The following is a 26,193-nucleotide window of genomic DNA, read 5'->3' on the forward strand; positions in this document are numbered from 1 at the left end:
CAGAGACAAAGTGTTGATAGTTTGATACACTGAATAATCAACTCATGCATGCTTTGGTTAAATACAACTGACAATAGCTATAATTATTATGCTATAGATCTCTAAATTATAGTCCAATATTTCAAGTCATTATATGTAATGTAGTTTGTGCCCTCTGGCTTAGTTGCTCATCCTCTCCTTGAGTATCTCTTCAAGAGCAGCGAGAATCTCTTCCTCAAGCTCATCTGAATTTATGCAGGAAAATATAGCTATAATTATTATAATTATAGCTGTATCATTGTTACTCTCATTGCATGCGTTAACTGATTACAAAATCACGGCCTATATATAATAATACTAATGCACATATACGCTTACAATATCCCAATGCCTGGTGATAAACAAGTTCGTAATCCGACTGACGAGTATATATATATAGAGCTACAAATTTGTACTTACTCTTTGTGTCTATTTTTGTGTGTCTGACTACTGAAGTAACTGAATCACCGTAGTTCTTGGAACCAACGTACCATGGATTGTTGATCCCTATAATGAATGGAGAAATCCCAGTACACACATGCATGTTTATTCAATCGCTATACTTATAGCCTTAATGATAGCAGACTGAATACTATCAAGCAGGTCGATAAAGCAAAATGCATAATTGCGAGTGTATATAACATTCAAGCTCACCAGCTGGTCCTCCAGGGCACTGAGGGGGGGCCCGGCACTGTTGAGTTGTTTTGTCAGTGCAGTATCGTCGACATACAGGGAAATTGTCTCCATAATTTCGAGCAAGCACGCAATAGCAGAATGAATTGACATTGTTAGTGTCTTGAAGACTTTCCAATATTTTCTCACCTATAACAGGAATAATTATATTGGAATTGTAACTTCAACATGCACTAACTTACAATCACTTTTGCAAATTGTGTTGAGATCGATCATTTTCTGTATGAGTTTACGAGACAATTCTAAGGGATTGCTGTCAACGACGACATTATTTTTGTCTCCAGCAATCGTTTCCAAATCCTTCATGAATTGATTTCTTCCCTGAATGTCGCTTCCATATCCATCACGCCCGGCAGCTATGATGTTGATGCTGGGATTGTTACTGATTTCCCTGAGTTTTTTAATCTGCTCCTCTAGTTTGGGATTATTTGCCCTTTGGGCATCAGTATCTGTAGATTCATCGTTAGCTCCATCTGTAATCACAATAACCACTCTTCGACGATCTTTTTTTTCCCCATTAAGAATTGCCTTGTTTAATTTCGTATTGAGTAATTCAAATGCTGTTGCAGGGTACGTCAGCAAACTTTTTGTGTACTTTACGTACGGACTCACTGGGGTGGCCCTATCAACGTTCATAAAACCATCAATTAAGTTGTTGAACTTTCCGACTGCTTCGGTACAACCCATACCAACGTTCAAAAGGTCAATAGCTTCTCGGGGCTCATCTCTTAAATCCATAAATCTTCCGTCATCTCCCCTAATAGTGGGGTACATCACTACACCTAGGCGAGTTCCTGTAGTAAGGCTACTCCCTGGATTCAATGCTGATATCATCAACTGGGTGCTGTATTGGGTTCGACAGAAATTTGGAGTAATGTAACTAGCAGTGGCATCGATCAAAAGATAGACGTCTTGGGCAGGGGTGCAACTCTCCGTGCAACAATCGTCTCCACTGAATCCTACATTACACGTGCACACCCCTCTGGTACAGGACACAGTATTTTCCACACAGGGTTCTGTGAAAATTATAATGCATCACTCACTATAATTAAAACGAATCAGAGGTGTACCGCCTACCCAGGCAAGTTCCGTCAGGACTCTCGTACAAGCCCTTCTCACAGTCACAGCAATCAGGTGGTAAATAATTCTCTTCACAGGTGCACACACCACCAAAACAGCGTTTAATATTATCACAAGCTGGTACTGCAAAAATACGAGTCACTCAGTAAAACAAGCACATAATAAAAGTTTAATTTACGGCTTACATTTGCATTCATCACCGTCTTTGTAATAGTCGGGAGCACACTCGCAGCAGTCCTGAGGTAAATAGCCATCTATACAGGTGCACGCTCCATCAACGCACGGAGCTTTCAGATTACGCTGACACTCTGGCACTGCAGTGAGAGACAGCCATTGCATACATTACATGCATGGTTGAAGAATTTAGCATCACCTCTACACATAATTGTATGTGTGCTGAATATTTATATCGGTATATCAATACCCCCCAATGTTATCATGTTACTTATGTCTTACGTTTGCACTTCTTATCTACAGGATCCTTGTAATAGCCTGGAGCACATTCGCAGCAGTCAGGAGACAAGTATCCAGATTTACACGAACACTCTCCATTGACACACTTGTCCACATTGTCCACACATGGTACTATACATATAATGTCGTCATGAAATTAAATTTACATGAACTGTACCACCATTCATGCATATATAGGTGGGCAGAGGAGGTCTGACATGCATACACGAATCACTACAAGTACAGTGTATTGGCCAGGATGTTATCGCGTGATTAAAAATAAATATAGGGATTCGTGCACGGTTCTCTGGAGGGAGGGGGTCACACTAAAATAGGGTTAAAGGGCTAAGAATAATAATTATTATGCTAAGGCTGTGGCATAATTATAATGATATGGAAGCAATAAAATCCTCATTACGTTTGCATGTATCATCTATTTTATCCTTGTAATATCCTGGAGCACAATCGCAGCAGTCTTGAGGTATATATCCCGCATCGCAAGTACAAACTCCATTAGTACAAAGTTCTACATTTTTCTCGCAGCGGGATTCTAACATTAGTATGAACAAATCAAGCTACGGTGATTTATAGCACTCACTACTACATATTCCCTGCTTGTCAAAGTAACCATCTTCACATTGGCAGCAGTCTCTAGGCTTGTATCCAACTGTACACTGATCACACCCGTCAAGTGCTGGCTGTGGGCAATTTTCCCGGCAGAAAACTGCATGATTCCATGCATGTGCATGATATACGTAAATGTGCACAAACCACACTTAGTCTATAAAAAAACATACATACATGCAACCTTTCATTATTCAGTGTAACAAGTTTGTGGGGTTAATAATTGGATACCATGCATGCATGATGCATGCATGGACTCACTTGTGCACTCATTTGTGACTGGGTCCAAGTAATGAGGTCGTCCACTAACTCCCGTCAGATCACAGCTGCAGCAGTCGGGAGGGGCAAAGCCCTCTTTGCAAACACAGGAAACGTTATTACAACTATCCATATTCCCAGTCAGAGTGTTCTGAATGCATCCTGTAAGCATGGGAATCGCCGGTGTCAGTGCATATTGACACACTGTCAAGGACATGAAAGAAGCATGTTCTTGATTCAATGAGCCTAATTCCTTGTATGCATGACCACATAATTATACTTACTAACGAGAATCAATGCCAGAACCCAAGGCTTAGTGATGTTTTTCGTGGTATATAGATGTAGACATAACTTGTGTAAAATGTCATGCAGTATAATTATAAGACAGACTATAATTATAATAGTCTTTGCTTACTTATTTGTCCATCACATTCTCCTGGTCTGCACCCACTGCAGCTTTTAACGTCCTCGTTTTCAATATCATAACACACTCCTGAGAAACACATTCACTAAGGTTTGATTGCAAATAAATGTCACCTCTCGATCCACTAGCTGAGTAGAAATTAACACTTGTTGAGAACTGGTCACTGAGTTTGAGTATGTACCCTTTAACAGGAGTCGGCGGAATACTCACAAAAGAAGGAGGTATGCAACAAAGTCCATCACTAACGAAACAGTACTGTTTCTTTCCTATAATTAGTGCATGCATGGGAGTATATATAATTATATATAGTTATTGACACATAATTGCAAGTATTAACAATCATTTACCTTGAGAATCGAATCCACTCTCACAAATATGGACGTATGTTGTGAGGCCTATATGGCTGTATGTGGCAGACTGGCAGATTTCTCTGCCGGGTTCAGACTGTTGCACACTAGCCATGGAGGATGCCTGGAGTAGTCCCATTTCTGACTTATGAAAATAGCCCATGTCGTCAAAGTGGCCTCTCAGCTTGCCAATCCTCCGCTTGGCCGTGGAGAGAGAAAAGACAGTGTACAGGAGAGACAGAGTGAATAACTTCATAGCTGAACGTGTTGAAATAAGCTTGTGTGAGACGTAGATCTATATAGTTTTTATATATAGCAAAATAATATTTTGGCACATGCGCAATGCAACAGTGCCAGATATCTAATTATGGTTTACCACAACTTCCTCGAGTACACACAGCAATGATGAGCCGCTTGAGCTTGAGCCAAAGAAGGATCAAGAAGTCTCTTCTTATTATAATGTAGAGAGTATATTGTCCCTCTATAGGAATCTGAATTCTCAGTGCTGAACCATGAATCATTTCTGAATTCATGCGCATGCACCGAGGCATAATCACCCTAGTATCACTATGGGGGGCCTATACAGCTAGTGCAATACTGAGGGCCCCCCTAACATCCCAAATCGCTAGCTTTTTAAGGCCGGGGGCCCCATATCGCTTCTGCATCGGGCCGAATTGAAAAATACTAGACTAGCTAGAGACATCGAGGCTACCTCAGGTAGTGCTATCAATACAACTACAAATAAATTGATGTCTTTAATGGATGCAGGAATAATAGGCTGACTTTTTGAGAATACTCAAAAAGAATAATAGGCAAAATAAAAAGCATACATGTAATGTGCCAAGGCCTATACTACTGACTATAAATGCTATAGTGTTCTATAGTGTAATAAAATGCAGCTATAGCTTTTTAGACATTTAGAGATGTGCTTTGGCTTCAGAAACAGGTGGACCCAGTAAGCTTATAATGTAGATAAGTAGTTTCAGGTGTGACTCCTGATTCCTGCCGGGTAGACACCATGAGAACATCATTATATAAAACTTAATGTAATGATCTTTACCAAAATATGCCAATTAATATTAACATTTCCAGCATGATTTATTAGGGCCTAATCAGTATATGTATGCATGTGCAATCCCAGGAGATGAGTGCAGTATATAGTAGTCAGCAACAAAAACATTCTATAGCTATACTGTAAGCGACAAAAGACTTGTAGATCCAGCTCAGTCCCACACCCTCCTCCCAGTTCAAACACGGTTATTGCAGATAACTTCTCGTCAAGAGCATGCATGTTAAAACAAGCTCTCAATGGTCTTAACTAATTATAAAGCACGTAACTGGTCCACTGTAAGTGGTGAGCCACATATTCGATTGGCCTTCCTTCTTTGGTATTGTGACAATTGGGGCAACCCATTCGACTTTCTTACGAGCGCCTTGTTCCTCGAGGTGGTTGAGCTCTTGTCCAACAATGTGGCAAATCTCATTGGTCTATAAGGCTTATAGAATTTGGGGTGAGCATTGTGATTGACATGTAGAGTGTTGGATGTATTTAAGCCAGTTTCCGGTCCAAATAGGCTTGGTCCATTTCCATTTACAATGACGAGAACAAGAGGCCAGGGCTGATTGTGTGCCATATTTGACATGCACGTTGTGACCTTTATTTTTTGTTCAGTGTAGGTCTTCAAAATAATGCTTGATGCGGAGCTGGACATCTGGGAAGATCCTCCTTCTTGTGGCATCAAACAATAGAAACAGCTGCGTCAGTGTCTAACTCCATCGTCAGCAGTTTTCCTTCCACCTCCACAGTGACTTCGATAGTTGAAGTAGCATGCAGGAGCACTCAGTTTAAACATAAAGTATTCCTCAGATTCCGAGTCAAAGGAATCTTGTTGCACCAAATTATTTCGTTGGTGGCGTTGTTGCGTATATTTGTTGCAGGCATATAGATCTACAGACTGGGGCAATGTGGCCCTTCTTCCCACAAGTGTGATAGATGGTATCCTTGAATTTGCAGTCGTTAGCTGGATGGTTGGTCTTCCCACATCTATAGCAGGATTGCTGTGAGGTCTAGTGTGAGCGAGGTCGATACTGTTCCTTGATCTTCTTAATTGATGAATCATGACCTTTGACGGAGCGAGCATTTTTCTCAATTGCATGCCTCCATTGAAACGGCAAGGTCCATAGCTTTTGCGAGTGAGAGTTCCTTCTCTGAGAGCAATCGTCGTTGAACAGCTCCGTCCCGTAGGCCGCAGACAAACCGATCGCAAAGGGCTTCCTCGAGGTAGTTAGTGAATTGACAGTGTGTTGCGAGTTTGCGAAGAGCTGCATCGTACTGACGCAGTCTCTCCTTTGAGTTGTTGATCTCTTTTGTGAAAGTGGTAGCGCTCCACAATGGTATAGCTCTCTTGGGCTCGCAGGACCAATGATGCTGGGAAAAGTGGGCACTTGTTTGCCATCACCGACTGAATTTGCAGCGAATAAAAGTTGGACATATTCCAGGTAGGAGGTGATAGGTTCGTCCGTTATGTTGAATGAGTTGAGAGTTTTCCTATAGGTGAGCAGTTGCCATCGTAGAATTTGTTAATGCACAATCCTCATCGCCAGTTGTAATAATTATTGTAGATGGACTTGAATAATTAAAGAACTCTGATTCATAATAATTGTTGGCATGTGTACTGGCGTGATTGTTCATGATTTATCCTGTTCTATCCTGTTCTATCCTGTTTTATCCTGATGTACTATTTATCATGTGTCATACCCATACATTTACGCTATTGTGTAATTCACAGTTTTTCTTTGTGGTTGTTTATTCTCACATTGATCATGCATCCTTGTTTCTGGATCATATTCTCGATCACCCCCCTGGGACCTGACTCTTATAAATAGTTGTCCATCCATTACCTTTTAGTTGTTGGTTTTTGAGTTGCTGTCTTTGTATAGTTTGCTGGTACTATTCCCTTATTGTGAATTTACTATATGGAAGAAAATGTTTATTGGCAGTCAATCTCAACAATAGTAGTCTGTATGGTTGCAAGAAGAATCCAACAATAATTATTAACATAAGACTTACACAGGTATTAGATAACTCAAGGAATATTATTTATTTTTGAAGATAACTAACTAGAACACAGATGTTACATCATAGTACAGTATATAGATCGTAAATATAGATGCATGCATGTGCCGCATAGTGTATGGTAACATGTTGTGGTTGCTGATAATTTTTTTTATATAGGATATTTATTTTGTTGGTGCTACAGGTTTAGGTGTCACTGCCTGTGTTGTAGTACTTGGTTTTGTACTTTCATAATACAATCAGGCACGTATAGTCTATAGTTCAATACGTATAATTTTACTAACAGTATTTTCATTGTGCAGTTGACAGTTATATAATATGTGAAAGACAAAGAAGAGTTAACTGACTAAAAAATTGGGCACCGTATGATTATAGAGCTCGAGACTATATAATTATACATTCACAATCGATGTTGCATGTCATGGTCGGTGTCTTGTGTGTGTTGGGAGCAGAGATATAATTATAATTGTAATAATCATTGTCATGCAGTTTGCTCAGAAATACATTATTAGCATTTTAAGCTAATAATAACTGTTGTACACAGGTTTGCATGCAAGCTGCCAGAGATAAAGTGTTGATAGTTTGATACACAGAATAATCAACTCATTGCATACTTTGATTCGAAGGTGTACACCAAACTGGAATAATAGGCTGACTTTTTGCGAAATAGTCAAAAAGAATAATAGGCAAAATAGTTTGTCAAGGCCTATAATACAAGTCCCTATATTATGTTATAGCTATAGATCTCTAATTAAAATTATAGTCCAATATTTTAAGTCATGTAGTTTATGCCCTCTGGCTTAGTTGCTCATCCTCTCCTTGAGTATCTCTTCAACAGCAGCGAGAATTTCCTTCTCAAGCTCATCTGAATTTATGCATGAAAAATATAGCTATAATTATAGCTGTATCATTGTTACTCTCATTGCATGCGTGAACTGATTACAAAATCACGGCCTATATACTAATGCACATATACGCTTACAATATCCCAATGCCTGGTGATAATCAAGTTTATAATCCGACGGACGAGATTATATATATAGAGCTACACATTTGTACTTACTCTTAGTGTCCATTTTTGTCTGTCTGACTACTGAAGTGACTGAATCACCGTAGTTCTTGGAACCAACGTACCATGGATTGTTGATCCCTATATAATGAATGGAGAAATCCCAGTACACACATGCATGTTTATTCAATCGCTATACTTATAGCCTTAATGATAGCAGACAGAATACTATCAAGCATGCATGTCGATAAAGCAAAATGCATAATTTCGAGTGTATATAGCATTCAAGCTCACCAGCTGGTCCTCCAAGGCACTGGGGGGGAGCCCGGCACTGTTGAGTTGTTCTGTCAGTGCAGTATCGTCGACATACAGGGAAATCGTCTCCATTCATAGGATTTCGAGCAAGCAAGCAATAGCAGAATGAATTGACATTGTTAGTGTCTTGAAGACTTTTCAATATTTTCTCACCTATAACAGGAATAATTATATTGGAATTGTAACTTCAACATGCACTAGCTTACCATCACTTTTGCAAATTGTGTTGAGATCGATCATTTTCTGTATGAGTTTACGAGACAATTCTAAGGGATTGCTGTCAACGACGACATTATTTTTGTCTCCAGCAATCGTTTCCAAATCCTTCATGAATTGATTTCTTCCCTGAATGTCGCTTCCATATCCATCACGCCCGGCAGCTATGATGTTGATGCTGGGATTGTTACTGATTTCCCTGAGTTTTTTAATCTGCTCCTCTAGTTTGGGATTCTTTGCCCTTTGGTCATCAGTATCTGTAGATTCATCGTTAACTCCATCTGTAATCACAATAACCACTCTTCGACGATATCTTTCTTCCCCATTAAGAATTGCCTTGTTTATTTTCGTATTGAGTAATTCAAATGCTGTTGCAGGATACGTCAGCATACTTTTCGTATACTTTACGTAAGGACTCACTGGGGTGGCCCTATCAACGTTCATAAAACCATCAATTAAGTTGTTGAACTTTCCGACTGCTTCGGTACAACCTATACCAACGTTCAAAAGGTCAATAGCTTCTCGGGGCTCATCTCTTAAATCCATAAATCTTCCGTCGTCTCCCCTAATAGTGGGGTACATCACTACACCTAGGCGAGTTCCTGTAGTAAGGCTACTCCCCGGATTCAATGCTGATATCATCAACTGGGTGCTGTATTGGGTTCGACAGAAATTTGGAGTAATGTAACTAGCAGTGGCATCGATCAAAAGATAGACGTCTTGGGCAGGGGTGCAACTCTCCGTGCAACAATCGTCTCCACTGAATCCTACATTACATGTGCACACCCCTCTGGTACAGGACACAATATTGTCCACACAGGGTTCTGTGAAAATTATAAAATTATAATGCATCACTCACTAATTAAAATGAATCAATGATGTATACTGCCTACCCCGACAAGTTCCATCAGGACCTTTGTACAAGTCCTTCTCACAGTCACAGCAATCAGGTGGTAAATAATTCTCTTCACAGGTGCACACGCCACCAAAACAGCGTTTAATATTATCACAAGCTGGTACTGCAAAAATACGAGTCACTCAGTAAAACAAGCACATAATAAAAGTTTAATTTACGGCTTACATTTGCATTCATCACCGTCTTTGTAGTAGTCGGGAGCACACTCGCAGCAGTCCTGAGGTAAATAGCCATCTTTACAGGTGCACGCTCCACCAACACACGGAGCTTTCAGATTAGGCTGACACTCTGGCACTGCAGTGAGAGACAGCCATTGCATAAATTACATGGTTGAAGAATTTAGCATCACCCCTACACATAATTGTATGTGTGCTGAATATTTACATCAGTATATCAATGCCCCCCAATATTATACATGTTACTTATGTCTTACGTTTGCACTTCTTATCTACAGGATCCTTGTAATAGTTTTTATCACATTTGCAGCAGTCGGGAGACAAGTATCCAGGTTTACACGTACACTCTCCATTGACACACTCGTCCACATTGTCCACACACGGTACTACATATAATGTCGTCATAATTATAACATGAACTGTACCACCATTCATGCATGCGTGGGCAAAGGAGGTCCGACATGCATGCACGAACCACTACAAGTACAGTGTATTGGCCTGGACGTTATTGCGTGACTGAAAATAAAGACTTGTAGGGATCGATTTGTGCACGCTTCCCTGGGGGGAGGGGGTCACACTATAATAGGGCTAAGAATAATTATGCTAAGGCTGTGGCAATAATTATGATGATAAATAACTATAATTATAATATATGCAAGCAATAAAATCCTCATTACGTTTGCATGTATTATCTGTTTTATCCTTGTAATATCCTGGAGCACAATCGCAGCAGTCTTGAGGCAAATATCCCGCATCACAGGTACACACTCCACCAGTACAAAGTTCCACATTGTCCTCACAGACGGGTTCTAAAGTTAACAAATCGAGCTGCGGTGATTTATACGTTTGGTCAAATAATTATAGCACTCACTACTACATATTCCCTGCTTGTCAAAGTAACCATCTTCACATTGGCAGCAGTCTCTAGGCTTGTATCCAACTGTACACTGATCACACCCGTCTAGGTCGGGCTGTGGGCAATTTTCCCGGCAGTAGGCTGCATGATTGCATGTGCATGTACACATGCATGTAAGTAAGTGCATGCATGATATGTATGCACAAACCACATGCACTACAATCCTATTAAGAAAAGACGTACGTGCATGCAAGCCTTTCATTAACAGCTTTGTGGGGTTAATAATTGGACCAATCATACCATGCATGCATATAGACTCACGTGTGCACTTATTTGTGACTGGGTCCAAGTAATGAGGTCGTCCACTAACTCCCGTCAGATCACAGTTGCAGCAGTCGGGAGGGGCAAAGCCCTCTTTGCAAATACAAGCATCGTTACTACAACTATCCATATTCCCAGTCAGAGTATTCTGAATGCATCCTGCAAGCATGCATGGGAATTGTCGGCGTCAGACACATTGTCAAGGACATGGAGGAAGCATATTCTTGATTCAATGAGCCTTCCTTGCATGCATGCATGCATGACCACATATAATATACTTACTAACGCGTATCAATGCCAGAACTCATACATATAGAAGACTTAGTGATGTTTTTCATGGTAGATGTATACACATGCATGCAACTTGTGCATATAATGGTAAAATGTCATGCAGTATATAATTATAAAGACAGACTATTATAAGATGGTCTTTGCTTACTTGATTCAACACATTCTCCTGGTCTGCACCCAAATCCACTGCAACTTTTAATATCCTCGTTTTCAATATCATAACACACTCCTGAGAAAGATAAGATCACAAAATGCACTAAGGTTTGATTGCAAATAAATGTCACCTCTCGATCCACCAGATGAGTAGAAATTAACACTTGTTGAGAACTGCACTGAAAAAACAACTGGGTTAGTTTAACCTTAATGGGTAAATGTACCTTTCAACCAAAGGGTTAAAAAAACCAGCGAATAGCAAAGTAACATTTTGGAGTTTTTTCAACTGTAATAGATTAAAACTACTGTAGTTGTCAAAAGTACCTTACTCGTACAGTAAAAACTTCCAGCACCATGTTAAAACAACCATTTGTGATTGGTAATAAAAATGTAAAGGGTTAAAACTTCCACAATGGTCAAATCACTTCTCCTCATGCAGTAAAAACTCTATAATTGTGTCAAAATAACCATTTGTGGTAGGTAATAAATATATAATTGGTTAAAACTACTGGTGTGGTCAATTCCTTTACTCATGCAGTAAATCCTCCAGCACTGTGTCAAAACAACCATAAATGTTCTGATAATTATGAAATTATGACATAAAAAAGTGTTTCAATGTGATATAGCGAAGTCCATCCGAGAGTATGTGACTGTGATACACATTTCTATCCAATAATTTGGTATAGATGGATTGCTGGGATGTTATTTTAATGACATAAGCATGATAATGATCATCGAAGTACAGCATATCACACAACCTGACAAGAAAAAAAAGCAGATCACCACCAACTACTATCAATTCGTCGATGTAAGCAAAACAGGGATCAAGGCCATCAGTTCCTACAATAATGTAAGCATTGTTGCTTTTGTATTGAACTCTATCTTGACGAACCCAATTAGGACGATGCAGCACTGTATCCATAGTAATATTAGGCACTTCCCTAATTATGTGATCTTGAATGTCTGATCTTTCATTTTTAAACAAAGTCGGCGATTTTGCAGGACCACATTCGAAAGAAGAACAAATAAGTCTAGATGTAGACATTTCGTAACACATTAATCTTTGGTGATGATTGGCTAATGATAGTGTAATGTTTTTGAAGCTAGATGTAATAGTCGCTTTTTTGAAAAAATATAGCTTTGCTTCATGGCGAATAGTCCAGCTTCTGACCATTGGACCAATTTGTAGGATTTGGGCAGGGTAATGCAGAAGGAAGTGCATTTTTGGAATGAAGCGTCCTGTGTACAAGGTGATGAATGCTGTATGGTGCTCTTCAATCAGAATCCTCAGACTGGATGCTGTGTTTTCTGATGCACACGGACAAAGCACGATGTCCACGATCTTTCGCAAAAGTAAAAAACACTTCCAATAACCATCCCCCTCAGGTATCTTATCACCAATAAGGAAAGGTAAGATATATAGCAACAATAACATTTGAGATGAAGAGCTACGCAGTGATCTGTCAGTTTGAAAGTGACTACTCGTAATAGGTATTGGTTTATCGCAATCAGAATAACCGTAGTTAAAATCAACTAGTCTTTTGTTGTACTGGTCAAGAGTTAATAACTTTTCAGATATACAGTGTTTCAGCAAAAGCTTGATTTCCATTGGTGCAATACCTTCAAGAATGTCATGCATGATGTCATGCGGCAATCCACCACCGAACATAGAGAAATGAGTGACATTTAGTAATGCTGATCTGCGGTTTATACCATATGTTTTTGAATAATGACTCCTTGTTGGCCCTACTAATTGCTTGCACTGCTCTTCGTGAAGTGCAAGACTTCGATCTACCAAGCCAACACATGTAACATACTGTGACATCTCATCATTTTTTAGCAAACAAGTTCGACAGAAACGAAACGAGAAGGAAAAAGAAAGCTTGAATCCACCTAGTTCATTACTTGCAAGATTGTCAGCCAAAAACGTAAGCAAAGCACCCTTAAATACACGCTCAGTCCCATTTACAAGTACACTAATGCCAGTAGTTGCTAACACATTCAAATCACGAATAAATGGTTCCATGATAACATCTAGCCCATGCTCTTCTAAAACAGGCTTTGAACAAACAATCACCAAATTCATAGCTCTCAGTGACGACCGAAATTTAGGATGAATGTTTCCCAATGAAAAGAAAAAAATACCCACTTTATGCTTCTTGATATGCGATCCCAAGGGATTACAAATTTCCAATTCGTCAAAATATGCAATAATTTGTAAGGCATATGGATCACTTGAGAATAAAGGATGACTCTTGAACAAATTTCCATCACAAAAATCTTCAAATATACCATCATTACGAACTCGTAACGGAAAATCATCTATTTGCTCTATAACGGTAGGGTCTTCTAGAAGGCTCTTGAGAGTTGGTAAAAGGGGAACGTAATGATATGAACTATACCTAGAGACAAAGCGAGACTTTTCCCCTGTGAATTGTCTGACATACTTTGGCGTCCCAACTTGCACTTCCACTGGTTCCTGCATGTAGTTTGAGTGATGCACTTATATAGTATTAGCAGTCAATTACTGATTGCACATAATGAGTGCAGATATACATACATAATTATTACAAGGGTATTATGTATAATTAACACTTACAATAAAGTTAAGCTGTTCTTTGAAATACTTGTCCTGCTTATATTTTGTTTCAAGTCCAGTGAAGGGATGACCTATACCATTAAGAGGAGTGTCGAAATCAAAGTCATTAGGGTTTAATCCCTTATCTGCCAGTTGAGAACGAATGCCAGCAAGTATCATTGATACGGTTTCATCATATTGGGTTATGCTGCTGTCAATCATATCATTGACTGCTACTTGAGACACATTTCGTGTTTCCTTTAGCTTGAGAATTAGTAGGGCACTAGAACGGCATCGAATTTTTGTGTCTGTTCCAGTAAGCCGATTAATGTCACTAGAAACAAACTCTGCAGACGAACAATCATACTGTTAGGTGTAATAGCTTCGCAGCCACAACATATCTACACTGTACACACCTGGAAGAGGAGTCATTCCACTGTGATCATCACCACTGATCTCAGGCTCTGTTTGTGGAAGGAGTTGGGGGGTCTTACGTCTGATACAAAACTCTGGATGACGCCTGTAAACATGGGAGTATAGGGCAGAAAAACTTTTTGAAGTTACGGTGCAGCCATTGATTCCACAGGTAACGAGAAACCTAGGATCATTAGAATGAACCAATCGTAGATGGCTTAGTAGCAGAGCAATAGTTGGTGGTTCGAATGAACACAAAGGACAGTGTTTTTGCCTCAAACTTGACATTGAAAAATCATGTGCTAATTTAGGAGGGTTAATTAAACCTCCTCTGGGTTAGGTAACCTATGGTTAAGGGTTAGGGTAACCTAGGGTAGGGTTAGTATAACCTAGGGTTAGGGTTAAATTCATATCATGTGATTCTGGTTCAGGTGATCCAGAGTGCATGTGAGCTCTTCACAAACATGTGCTAAAGTCCAACTTCTGTTTAAAGTTAGTACTTTTTGCTTCTTCTCTCAAACCCTAACCCTATATAGATCTATCTAGCTATAATTATTTATACTGTTAAAAGGAAAGCAAGTACTAGGACATCCTTTTGATGAGAACATGAGTTCAATGTCCGTGGAAGCGATGAAGGTGGATGAAGTTTCCCAGATGCTGAAAGACAAGGGTGTTCCTGACAAGTTTTGTGAAGTGTTTGAAGGTAATATATTTTTTGCTACAGCTAGCATAATTGCAAGAATTGTTTGCATGTGTTCGCCTGTATTTTGTAAGCCATCATTATTTTACTCTTTTCGACAGAAAACTTTGTTGATGGAGAAGCGTTTAAATGCATAAAAGAATCTGACATCAAGGAGATGGTGCCTCCAATTGGAATTGTGAAAAAGATTCTAAGGATTCAAAACGATTGTTTCACCTTACCTGCTCTACCCTCACCTTCTTCTCTCAATCCTCTCAATCCTGAACGTGGTGATGATGATATCTCGATCGGCTCAAGTTCCTCTATCTGGTCAAGTTCTGAGTCGCCCCCGTCGGAAGCTAGCACCATGCCTAGAGCACGCGACAGAGAAATATTGACTATACCAACTTCTTGGCGTCCTGAAATCCAGGATTGCATAACGGATGAAATGCTAGATATTTCTGCGAGAAACGAGATAGTACGCACCCTTGTCAACATTCTCTTCACCTGTTACTCTTCCCCAACTCGGGCGCAGTGTTCTTCCTTAGCTCGAAGACTTATTTTACAATACGGCTTCATGAAGGATGACCAGGGGAGTGGATATGTAAGTTAATACTTGGTTTTCAATTTCAGGTGGTATATAATTATTTTTCTTTAGCAAACCTGGGAGGACAAAATGGTTGAGCGTGTAAGAAATGTGATCAAATGTGCTCGAAAAAAGAGAGACAGAGAAGATTCTTCTTGTCCTAAACAGAAGAAACAAAAAATGCCTTTAAAACGAGGCCAGCTTCTCCGGAGGTACCCAATTGGAGTGACTAGACCAATAGAAGACATTGGAAGCTTTGGTGAACATATGAAAGCGTTGTCAATAGAAATGGAAAAGGCTAATCCCAGAGACACTATCATTCTTCCCTTGATGAAGTCTACCTACTCAAAAAGAAGAACATTTATCGAGGCTGAAGCAGTGTCTGTGCAAGAGGTACTGAAAGAATGCCATGCAGCACTAAAACGGCCAGCTGCTGTAAGTGTTAAAATTAACAAGTAAAATTAGTAAGTTTTTTTCTTACCTAATTATAGCTGGAACAGGAAATGGGGCTAGTGACGGGGTGTCATGATGTCAAGCAAACCTTCATTAATAACTGGAAGTTATTTGTTCCAGCAATCATGAGGTATGCTAGGAAGAATAAGGGGAAAAAAGGACTCTCAACTATATTTGAAACCCTTGATGACACTGGTAAAGGATTACAGTAACGAGAGTATAGGTACTTAACGCATTCTTTTTACAGTTGAAAGGCATGCAGATCTTGGCCCATTGAGCTTTTTAGGAGTTTTAGTGGCTAAAATGCTAGATGATGCCCTTATCTATCTTTATCAAGAATTTTCAATGGTAAGATTTTTTTCTCATTTTGTATGCACTTTAACCTTGCATGCGTGTATGTGTGGTGTGTATTCCCTACTGACCTATTGTTTTGTTTTTCCCATGTAGGATACATCTCTTACAGATGCCATTCAAAGAGAGCCCGTTAGAAACTCCCCAAGAATTATTGCTCTTTGTGGCGCAGAAATAACACAATACTTTGTCGTTGTTGAGAGAATTGTTTTGTGTGAAGCTCCATCGATCCCAAGTGCTCTGTTCTATACGTTTTCAGCCTACTATGTGTTTAACTTGGAGTACCCGAAAAAAGCTGCTGGAATATTTTATTTCCTACAAGACTATATTCTTGCATATCCTGATTCACTTAAACGGCCTGCTACATACCTGTCTGTGGTCTCAGATATCAAAAGCCAAGTTAAACGATAACAATCAACCATTTCACTATGTAAGTACGTTATAACTATTCACTATAGACCAGCTAGCTATAATAATTATTAGCTATGTGTATAAGTACGTTATCAGTTTATTGTTTTTGTGCAAATATAGTTAGTATACCCATTCATGTGTACTGTTATAATTATGGCCGGGTGATGACTGCTATGACTAGCTACTACTCAAAATAACGGTTGTGCTATAGAGCCTATGGCACATAATATTATTATGGGAGGTTGCTAGTTACTTCAACTTATTATATAGCTGGGTATTGTTACCTATTTGAAGTTGCTACAACCATTACCAATATGCTCAAAGGAACCTGTGTGGCTGGTTGCTACAGCCTATAGCTGGGTATTTTTACCTATGGGAGGTTTCTTTATACAACCAATACCAAATATACCCTATGTGTCTGATTATTACAACCTATGTATAACTGAGTATTTTTACCCATGGGAGTTGATACAAACCATTACCAATATGCTTAAAATACGTTATGTGGCTGGTTGCTACAACCTATATTATAGCTGGGTATTTTTACCTATGAGAGGTTGATACAACCCATTACGAATATGCTCAAAATAACCTATGTGGCTGGTTGCTACAACCAATATATATCTGGGTATTTATACCTTTTGTGAATGTGTTGGAATAACCCATCAAGCTGTAGGTACATCCGACCTATGTTTTTAAATGTTGTTGTAACCCAGCGAGTGGGTCATCTGAATTGCACATGTTTTAACCCATTTTTCTGGGTTATTATGAACCATTTGTTTTTTCAGTGTGGTCACTGAATTTGAGTTGATACCCTTTAACAGGAGTCGGCGGAATACTGTCAGAAGGAGGTATGCAACAAAGTCCATCAGTAACGAAACAGTACTGTTTCCTTCCTGTGATATATATCATTATACTATACATCTATATAATTACACCTAAACGACTGGCTTACCTTGAGAATCGAATCCACTCTCACAAATATGGACATATGTTGTGAGGTCTATATGGCTGTATGTGGCAGACTGGCAGATTTCTCTGCCGGGTTCAAGCTGTTGCACACTAGCCACGGAGGATGCCTGGAGTAGTCCCATTTCTGACTTATGAAAGTAGCCCATGTCGTCAAAGTGGCCTCTCAGCTTGCCAATCCTCGGCTTGGCCGTGGAGAGAGCAAAGACAGTGCACAGGAGAGACAGAGTGAATAACTTCATGGCTGGATATGTGTTGAAAGCTTGCCTGAGAGCTTGCCTGAGACATGGTCTTTATATACCGTATAGCGCGAAATTTTCGAGGGGCTTAATTTTCGCGGATTTCGTGGGTTAGAATTCTACACGAAAATTAAGTCCACAAAAAGTGTTCTTTAATTAGAATTACCTGCTATCATGCAAAGATTTAAAGGCGTGGCTTCCGGTAAGCAGCTATTCCGCGAACATTGTGCAACGAAATGGTTTTTAGAGGCCAATCCACGAAATATAAGTGCCTCGAAAATTTCGCGCTATACGGTAGTATTTGGTATTTGTGGCGCATGCGCGCTGCAACCATGTTCAGCACTGCTTGCGCCGTACACTGTAGATCCATTAATTATGGTTTGGCTGCAGAAACAGGGTTGGGCCTGTAGATAGCCTTTAGACTGTTGGCACCTGGCAGCCTGAACCTATACTGTATATTTAATGATAATACATGCAGCTCTGCTCCATGCATGCAGTTATAATAGCTTAGACTTGTCAGACAGTAGGTATATGTGATTTGGCTTCAGAAACAGGGCTGTGCCCAGCATATATAGTAGATAAGTAGTTTTCCAGGAATGACTTCTGGTAGGTACCTGACCGAGGTACAGATCTAATTATAGCTTTTAAAACTTTTAGCACCTGGCACAACCTGGCAACGATTACGTGCTTTATAATTAGTTAGGACCATGTCATTGTGAGCTTGTTTAACATGTTCTTGATGGGGAGTTTGAATTGGGAGGGTATATGGGACTGAGCTGATTCTCAAGACTTTTGTCGATTAATACATAAAACTTATACTGATCTATGATAATTATTATACTGCACTGTGGCCGAAGTGATCTGGAAACCAGAGAGATGCACTCTCCACCAATTCTTGCCTCCACTCAAACAAAACCCTTAGGGCTATAATTATACCTGAGGAATGCTTGGTGGTATGGTTTCTATATGCAGCAAATGGTTTCCATCTAGTTATTACAGGACAATTGGCCCTACATGCCCTAATTGACCACATCTATAACTGGCCAATAAAGGTGGGTGTGGTGGGGGTGCTTACAAGTAGTGTGTTGGCACAGTTAGCTTGTCTAAACCCACACAATGATATTGCATTCTCAGGCTGATGTTAACTTACAAAGACAACGTAATAATATATTTAAAGTACATGTACACAGCAGTGACAGCACTAGATCTAGTATGTACATGTCCACACACCAAGTCTCACCAGCACTATACAGTGAACGCATTAATTTTCAAACGAAATTTGTCAATGTGATCACTCAACACTGAAAAAACAACTGGGTTAGTTTAACCTTAATGGGTAAATGTACCTTTCAACCAAAGGGTTAAAAAAACCAGCGAATAGCAAAGTAACATTTTGGAGTTTTTTCAACTGTAATAGATTAAAACTACTGTAGTTGTCAAAAGTACCTTACTCGTACAGTAAAAACTTCCAGCACCATGTTAAAACAACCATTTGTGATTGGTAATAAAAATGTAAAGGGTTAAAACTTCCACAATGGTCAAATCACTTCTCCTCATGCAGTAAAAACTCTATAATTGTGTCAAAATAACCATTTGTGGTAGGTAATAAATATATAATTGGTTAAAACTACTGGTGTGGTCAATTCCTTTACTCATGCAGTAAATCCTCCAGCACTGTGTCAAAACAACCATAAATGTTCTGATAATTATGAAATTATGACATAAAAAAGTGTTTCAATGTGATATAGCGAAGTCCATCCGAGAGTATGTGACTGTGATACACATTTCTATCCAATAATTTGGTATAGATGGATTGCTGGGATGTTATTTTAATGACATAAGCATGATAATGATCATCGAAGTACAGCATATCACACAACCTGACAAGAAAAAAAAGCAGATCACCACCAACTACTATCAATTCGTCGATGTAAGCAAAACAGGGATCAAGGCCATCAGTTCCTACAATAATGTAAGCATTGTTGCTTTTGTATTGAACTCTATCTTGACGAACCCAATTAGGACGATGCAGCACTGTATCCATAGTAATATTAGGCACTTCCCTAATTATGTGATCTTGAATGTCTGATCTTTCATTTTTAAACAAAGTCGGCGATTTTGCAGGACCACATTCGAAAGAAGAACAAATAAGTCTAGATGTAGACATTTCGTAACACATTAATCTTTGGTGATGATTGGCTAATGATAGTGTAATGTTTTTGAAGCTAGATGTAATAGTCGCTTTTTTGAAAAAATATAGCTTTGCTTCATGGCGAATAGTCCAGCTTCTGACCATTGGACCAATTTGTAGGATTTGGGCAGGGTAATGCAGAAGGAAGTGCATTTTTGGAATGAAGCGTCCTGTGTACAAGGTGATGAATGCTGTATGGTGCTCTTCAATCAGAATCCTCAGACTGGATGCTGTGTTTTCTGATGCACACGGACAAAGCACGATGTCCACGATCTTTCGCAAAAGTAAAAAACACTTCCAATAACCATCCCCCTCAGGTATCTTATCACCAATAAGGAAAGGTAAGATATATAGCAACAATAACATTTGAGATGAAGAGCTACGCAGTGATCTGTCAGTTTGAAAGTGACTACTCGTAATAGGTATTGGTTTATCGCAATCAGAATAACCGTAGTTAAAATCAACTAGTCTTTTGTTGTACTGGTCAAGAGTTAATAACTTTTCAGATATACAGTGTTTCAGCAAAAGCTTGATTTCCATTGGTGCAATACCTTCAAGAATGTCATGCATGATGTCATGCGGCAATCCACCACCGAACATAGAGAAATGAGTGACATTTAGTAATGCTGATCTGCGGTTTATACCATATGTTTTTGAATAATGACTCCTTGTTGGCCCTACTAATTGCTTGCACTGCTCTTCGTGAAGTGCAAGACTTCGATCTACCAAGCCAACACATGTAACATACTGTGACATCTCATCATTTTTTAGCAAACAAGTTCGACAGAAACGAAACGAGAAGGAAAAAGAAAGCTTGAATCCACCTAGTTCATTACTTGCAAGATTGTCAGCCAAAAACGTAAGCAAAGCACCCTTAAATACACGCTCAGTCCCATTTACAAGTACACTAATGCCAGTAGTTGCTAACACATTCAAATCACGAATAAATGGTTCCATGATAACATCTAGCCCATGCTCTTCTAAAACAGGCTTTGAACAAACAATCACCAAATTCATAGCTCTCAGTGACGACCGAAATTTAGGATGAATGTTTCCCAATGAAAAGAAAAAAATACCCACTTTATGCTTCTTGATATGCGATCCCAAGGGATTACAAATTTCCAATTCGTCAAAATATGCAATAATTTGTAAGGCATATGGATCACTTGAGAATAAAGGATGACTCTTGAACAAATTTCCATCACAAAAATCTTCAAATATACCATCATTACGAACTCGTAACGGAAAATCATCTATTTGCTCTATAACGGTAGGGTCTTCTAGAAGGCTCTTGAGAGTTGGTAAAAGGGGAACGTAATGATATGAACTATACCTAGAGACAAAGCGAGACTTTTCCCCTGTGAATTGTCTGACATACTTTGGCGTCCCAACTTGCACTTCCACTGGTTCCTGCATGTAGTTTGAGTGATGCACTTATATAGTATTAGCAGTCAATTACTGATTGCACATAATGAGTGCAGATATACATACATAATTATTACAAGGGTATTATGTATAATTAACACTTACAATAAAGTTAAGCTGTTCTTTGAAATACTTGTCCTGCTTATATTTTGTTTCAAGTCCAGTGAAGGGATGACCTATACCATTAAGAGGAGTGTCGAAATCAAAGTCATTAGGGTTTAATCCCTTATCTGCCAGTTGAGAACGAATGCCAGCAAGTATCATTGATACGGTTTCATCATATTGGGTTATGCTGCTGTCAATCATATCATTGACTGCTACTTGAGACACATTTCGTGTTTCCTTTAGCTTGAGAATTAGTAGGGCACTAGAACGGCATCGAATTTTTGTGTCTGTTCCAGTAAGCCGATTAATGTCACTAGAAACAAACTCTGCAGACGAACAATCATACTGTTAGGTGTAATAGCTTCGCAGCCACAACATATCTACACTGTACACACCTGGAAGAGGAGTCATTCCACTGTGATCATCACCACTGATCTCAGGCTCTGTTTGTGGAAGGAGTTGGGGGGTCTTACGTCTGATACAAAACTCTGGATGACGCCTGTAAACATGGGAGTATAGGGCAGAAAAACTTTTTGAAGTTACGGTGCAGCCATTGATTCCACAGGTAACGAGAAACCTAGGATCATTAGAATGAACCAATCGTAGATGGCTTAGTAGCAGAGCAATAGTTGGTGGTTCGAATGAACACAAAGGACAGTGTTTTTGCCTCAAACTTGACATTGAAAAATCATGTGCTAATTTAGGAGGGTTAATTAAACCTCCTCTGGGTTAGGTAACCTATGGTTAAGGGTTAGGGTAACCTAGGGTAGGGTTAGTATAACCTAGGGTTAGGGTTAAATTCATATCATGTGATTCTGGTTCAGGTGATCCAGAGTGCATGTGAGCTCTTCACAAACATGTGCTAAAGTCCAACTTCTGTTTAAAGTTAGTACTTTTTGCTTCTTCTCTCAAACCCTAACCCTATATAGATCTATCTAGCTATAATTATTTATACTGTTAAAAGGAAAGCAAGTACTAGGACATCCTTTTGATGAGAACATGAGTTCAATGTCCGTGGAAGCGATGAAGGTGGATGAAGTTTCCCAGATGCTGAAAGACAAGGGTGTTCCTGACAAGTTTTGTGAAGTGTTTGAAGGTAATATATTTTTTGCTACAGCTAGCATAATTGCAAGAATTGTTTGCATGTGTTCGCCTGTATTTTGTAAGCCATCATTATTTTACTCTTTTCGACAGAAAACTTTGTTGATGGAGAAGCGTTTAAATGCATAAAAGAATCTGACATCAAGGAGATGGTGCCTCCAATTGGAATTGTGAAAAAGATTCTAAGGATTCAAAACGATTGTTTCACCTTACCTGCTCTACCCTCACCTTCTTCTCTCAATCCTCTCAATCCTGAACGTGGTGATGATGATATCTCGATCGGCTCAAGTTCCTCTATCTGGTCAAGTTCTGAGTCGCCCCCGTCGGAAGCTAGCACCATGCCTAGAGCACGCGACAGAGAAATATTGACTATACCAACTTCTTGGCGTCCTGAAATCCAGGATTGCATAACGGATGAAATGCTAGATATTTCTGCGAGAAACGAGATAGTACGCACCCTTGTCAACATTCTCTTCACCTGTTACTCTTCCCCAACTCGGGCGCAGTGTTCTTCCTTAGCTCGAAGACTTATTTTACAATACGGCTTCATGAAGGATGACCAGGGGAGTGGATATGTAAGTTAATACTTGGTTTTCAATTTCAGGTGGTATATAATTATTTTTCTTTAGCAAACCTGGGAGGACAAAATGGTTGAGCGTGTAAGAAATGTGATCAAATGTGCTCGAAAAAAGAGAGACAGAGAAGATTCTTCTTGTCCTAAACAGAAGAAACAAAAAATGCCTTTAAAACGAGGCCAGCTTCTCCGGAGGTACCCAATTGGAGTGACTAGACCAATAGAAGACATTGGAAGCTTTGGTGAACATATGAAAGCGTTGTCAATAGAAATGGAAAAGGCTAATCCCAGAGACACTATCATTCTTCCCTTGATGAAGTCTACCTACTCAAAAAGAAGAACATTTATCGAGGCTGAAGCAGTGTCTGTGCAAGAGGTACTGAAAGAATGCCATGCAGCACTAAAACGGCCAGCTGCTGTAAGTGTTAAAATTAACAAGTAAAATTAGTAAGTTTTTTTCTTACCTAATTATAGCTGGAACAGGAAATGGGGCTAGTGACGGGGTGTCATGATGTCAAGCAAACCTTCATTAATAACTGGAAGTTATTTGTTCCAGCAATCATGAGGTATGCTAGGAAGAATAAGGGGAAAAAAGGACTCTCAACTATATTTGAAACCCTTGATGACACTGGTAAAGGATTACAGTAACGAGAGTATAGGTACTTAACGCATTCTTTTTACAGTTGAAAGGCATGCAGATCTTGGCCCATTGAGCTTTTTAGGAGTTTTAGTGGCTAAAATGCTAGATGATGCCCTTATCTATCTTTATCAAGAATTTTCAATGGTAAGATTTTTTTCTCATTTTGTATGCACTTTAACCTTGCATGCGTGTATGTGTGGTGTGTATTCCCTACTGACCTATTGTTTTGTTTTTCCCATGTAGGATACATCTCTTACAGATGCCATTCAAAGAGAGCCCGTTAGAAACTCCCCAAGAATTATTGCTCTTTGTGGCGCAGAAATAACACAATACTTTGTCGTTGTTGAGAGAATTGTTTTGTGTGAAGCTCCATCGATCCCAAGTGCTCTGTTCTATACGTTTTCAGCCTACTATGTGTTTAACTTGGAGTACCCGAAAAAAGCTGCTGGAATATTTTATTTCCTACAAGACTATATTCTTGCATATCCTGATTCACTTAAACGGCCTGCTACATACCTGTCTGTGGTCTCAGATATCAAAAGCCAAGTTAAACGATAACAATCAACCATTTCACTATGTAAGTACGTTATAACTATTCACTATAGACCAGCTAGCTATAATAATTATTAGCTATGTGTATAAGTACGTTATCAGTTTATTGTTTTTGTGCAAATATAGTTAGTATACCCATTCATGTGTACTGTTATAATTATGGCCGGGTGATGACTGCTATGACTAGCTACTACTCAAAATAACGGTTGTGCTATAGAGCCTATGGCACATAATATTATTATGGGAGGTTGCTAGTTACTTCAACTTATTATATAGCTGGGTATTGTTACCTATTTGAAGTTGCTACAACCATTACCAATATGCTCAAAGGAACCTGTGTGGCTGGTTGCTACAGCCTATAGCTGGGTATTTTTACCTATGGGAGGTTTCTTTATACAACCAATACCAAATATACCCTATGTGTCTGATTATTACAACCTATGTATAACTGAGTATTTTTACCCATGGGAGTTGATACAAACCATTACCAATATGCTTAAAATACGTTATGTGGCTGGTTGCTACAACCTATATTATAGCTGGGTATTTTTACCTATGAGAGGTTGATACAACCCATTACGAATATGCTCAAAATAACCTATGTGGCTGGTTGCTACAACCAATATATATCTGGGTATTTATACCTTTTGTGAATGTGTTGGAATAACCCATCAAGCTGTAGGTACATCCGACCTATGTTTTTAAATGTTGTTGTAACCCAGCGAGTGGGTCATCTGAATTGCACATGTTTTAACCCATTTTTCTGGGTTATTATGAACCATTTGTTTTTTCAGTGAACCTGCGCAAATATTGCCGTAAGAGTCGCCACTCTTTTGGGTCTGCAAGAAAGGTAATTAATGTGTGCATCCTCCTCATCTAGTCAGCATTGTAGCTATACTACAACATGGCTGGTTACTGTTAGCTGTCACCATTTCTCTTATAGGGTAACCGTACTGCCGTTGACGTCATGCCTGAGACATTGAAGTTGAAGGAAATACATGCATGCAGTTACCATTAGTCCATCACCTGGCACATTGTGTATTGCTAAACCGTGTTCACACACAAACTTGGAAGCAATATTGCATCACGATAGACCAAAACTATTTCATCAAACCCACATCCGTATACCGTATAGCGGATGATTTTCGCGTGGGTTTTTTTTTTTTTTCGTGGGCAAGCTGACCTCCACGAAATTTTAACGTAGGCGTGGCTTACCGAAACGTATGAATGCAGTGCAGGCAATGACATTTTTACTCACGAAAACCACCGTTTTGTTTAATTTTTTGTCCCACGAAAATTACCCGCTATACGGTAGCGGGTATTATTTTTTCGGGGGACAAAATATTCGTGGGTAATATTTTCCTGGTTGGAGCTTGCCACTGCAGGTAAAGGTATAGGCAAGGTCGTGGGTAAAATATTCGTGATCAGACCTTCAACCACGCAGGCACATGCTCTCTATATATATACTCAAAGATGAAAAATTAAGAAACAGAATATATGAAATGACCCAAGAAAACTGATTCTGTAAGTAAGGTAATAGCTGTCTTGAACAATAAAGAACACGCACGAATAACACACCTTACACACAAAACTGAACTGTTTTAAATACAAAACAAAACAGTTCTAGAACAAACCAGAACAATACACAGAATAGTCCAGAATTGCTTAGTGTAAGAATACTCTAGAACAACTACTGCCC

General features: G+C 39.2%; 4 protein-coding genes and 1 long non-coding RNA gene across 7 annotated transcripts; 2 read left to right on the top strand and 3 right to left on the bottom strand.

The window, feature by feature from the left end:
- Positions 1-13: 13 nt before the first annotated feature.
- Positions 14-4,182, bottom strand: LOC135343884 (multiple epidermal growth factor-like domains protein 10). 2 transcript variants are annotated; one of them, XM_064540917.1, is made up of 13 exons: positions 3,898-4,182; positions 3,664-3,816; positions 3,542-3,619; positions 3,130-3,288; positions 2,843-2,968; positions 2,663-2,794; positions 2,248-2,376; positions 1,977-2,105; positions 1,789-1,914; positions 894-1,727; positions 673-840; positions 439-525; positions 14-224 (listed from the first exon to the last, which is right to left on the bottom strand). In XM_064540917.1, the coding sequence occupies exons 1-13, from the start codon at positions 4,151-4,153 to the stop codon at positions 160-162; spliced, it is 2,442 nt and encodes an 813-aa protein (XP_064396987.1). In that variant the 5' UTR covers positions 4,154-4,182; the 3' UTR covers positions 14-159. The 2 variants fall into 2 exon arrangements, with proteins under 2 accessions (XP_064396987.1, XP_064396988.1); XM_064540918.1 differs by lacking the exon at positions 2,663-2,794.
- A 3,405-nt stretch (positions 4,183-7,587) lies between these two features.
- LOC135343883 (uncharacterized) lies at positions 7,588-17,951 on the bottom strand. The gene is made up of 14 exons (XM_064540916.1): positions 17,654-17,951; positions 17,489-17,594; positions 11,358-11,401; positions 11,222-11,302; positions 10,783-10,941; positions 10,477-10,602; positions 10,283-10,414; positions 9,863-9,991; positions 9,595-9,723; positions 9,407-9,532; positions 8,504-9,337; positions 8,277-8,450; positions 8,037-8,123; positions 7,588-7,838 (listed from the first exon to the last, which is right to left on the bottom strand). Exons 1-14 carry the CDS (start codon positions 17,907-17,909, stop codon positions 7,774-7,776), a joined length of 2,448 nt encoding a protein of 815 aa, XP_064396986.1. The 5' UTR covers positions 17,910-17,951; the 3' UTR covers positions 7,588-7,773.
- Positions 14,785-16,863, top strand: LOC135343886 (uncharacterized). Its single transcript, XM_064540919.1, has 6 exons — positions 14,785-14,921; positions 15,020-15,501; positions 15,556-15,918; positions 15,975-16,131; positions 16,184-16,284; positions 16,384-16,863. Exons 1-6 carry the CDS (start codon positions 14,825-14,827, stop codon positions 16,696-16,698), a joined length of 1,515 nt encoding a protein of 504 aa, XP_064396989.1. The 5' UTR covers positions 14,785-14,824; the 3' UTR covers positions 16,699-16,863.
- A 1,493-nt stretch (positions 17,952-19,444) lies between the features above and the next one.
- Positions 19,445-22,160, bottom strand: LOC135344491 (uncharacterized). The gene is made up of 3 exons (XR_010397458.1): positions 22,023-22,160; positions 21,628-21,953; positions 19,445-21,507 (listed from the first exon to the last, which is right to left on the bottom strand). It is a non-coding gene; the product is annotated as an uncharacterized LOC135344491 (long non-coding RNA).
- A 426-nt stretch (positions 22,161-22,586) lies between these two features.
- On the top strand, positions 22,587-24,665 carry LOC135344490 (uncharacterized). 2 transcript variants are annotated; one of them, XM_064541700.1, is made up of 6 exons: positions 22,587-22,723; positions 22,822-23,303; positions 23,358-23,720; positions 23,777-23,933; positions 23,986-24,086; positions 24,186-24,665. In XM_064541700.1, the coding sequence occupies exons 1-6, from the start codon at positions 22,627-22,629 to the stop codon at positions 24,498-24,500; spliced, it is 1,515 nt and encodes a 504-aa protein (XP_064397770.1). In that variant the 5' UTR covers positions 22,587-22,626; the 3' UTR covers positions 24,501-24,665. The 2 variants fall into 2 exon arrangements, with proteins under 2 accessions (XP_064397770.1, XP_064397771.1); XM_064541701.1 differs by lacking the exon at positions 23,986-24,086 and having other exon boundaries at positions 23,777-23,868; positions 24,186-24,314.
- The last annotated feature ends 1,528 nt before the right edge of the window (positions 24,666-26,193 follow it).

This window comes from Halichondria panicea, chromosome 11, assembly GCF_963675165.1.
Source record: "Halichondria panicea chromosome 11, odHalPani1.1, whole genome shotgun sequence".
NCBI lineage: Eukaryota > Metazoa > Porifera > Demospongiae > Suberitida > Halichondriidae > Halichondria > Halichondria panicea.

Coding starts and splice junctions, on each gene's coding strand:
- LOC135343884 (XM_064540917.1), bottom strand. CDS start 4,153: ATGAAGTTATTCACTCTGTCTCTCCTGTACACTGTCTTTTCTCTCTCC. Junction 2,969..3,129: donor AGTCACAAATGAGTGCACAA/GTGAGTCCATGC, acceptor GGAATCATGCAG/TTTTCTGCCGGGAAAATTGC. Junction 526..672: donor GTGCCCTGGAGGACCAGCTG/GTGAGCTTGAAT, acceptor CATTCATTATAG/GGATCAACAATCCATGGTAC.
- LOC135343886 (XM_064540919.1), top strand. CDS start 14,825: ATGAGTTCAATGTCCGTGGAAGCGATGAAGGTGGATGAAGTTTCCCAG. Junction 14,922..15,019: donor GTTTTGTGAAGTGTTTGAAG/GTAATATATTTT, acceptor TCTTTTCGACAG/AAAACTTTGTTGATGGAGAA. Junction 15,502..15,555: donor ATGACCAGGGGAGTGGATAT/GTAAGTTAATAC, acceptor ATTTTTCTTTAG/CAAACCTGGGAGGACAAAAT.
- LOC135343883 (XM_064540916.1), bottom strand. CDS start 17,909: ATGAAGTTATTCACTCTGTCTCTCCTGTGCACTGTCTTTGCTCTCTCC. Junction 11,303..11,357: donor CTCATCTGGTGGATCGAGAG/GTGACATTTATT, acceptor TATCTTTCTCAG/GAGTGTGTTATGATATTGAA. Junction 10,942..11,221: donor AGGAGAATGTGTTGAATCAA/GTAAGCAAAGAC, acceptor GCATGCTTGCAG/GATGCATTCAGAATACTCTG.
- LOC135344490 (XM_064541700.1), top strand. CDS start 22,627: ATGAGTTCAATGTCCGTGGAAGCGATGAAGGTGGATGAAGTTTCCCAG. Junction 22,724..22,821: donor GTTTTGTGAAGTGTTTGAAG/GTAATATATTTT, acceptor TCTTTTCGACAG/AAAACTTTGTTGATGGAGAA. Junction 23,934..23,985: donor TGAAACCCTTGATGACACTG/GTAAAGGATTAC, acceptor TTCTTTTTACAG/TTGAAAGGCATGCAGATCTT.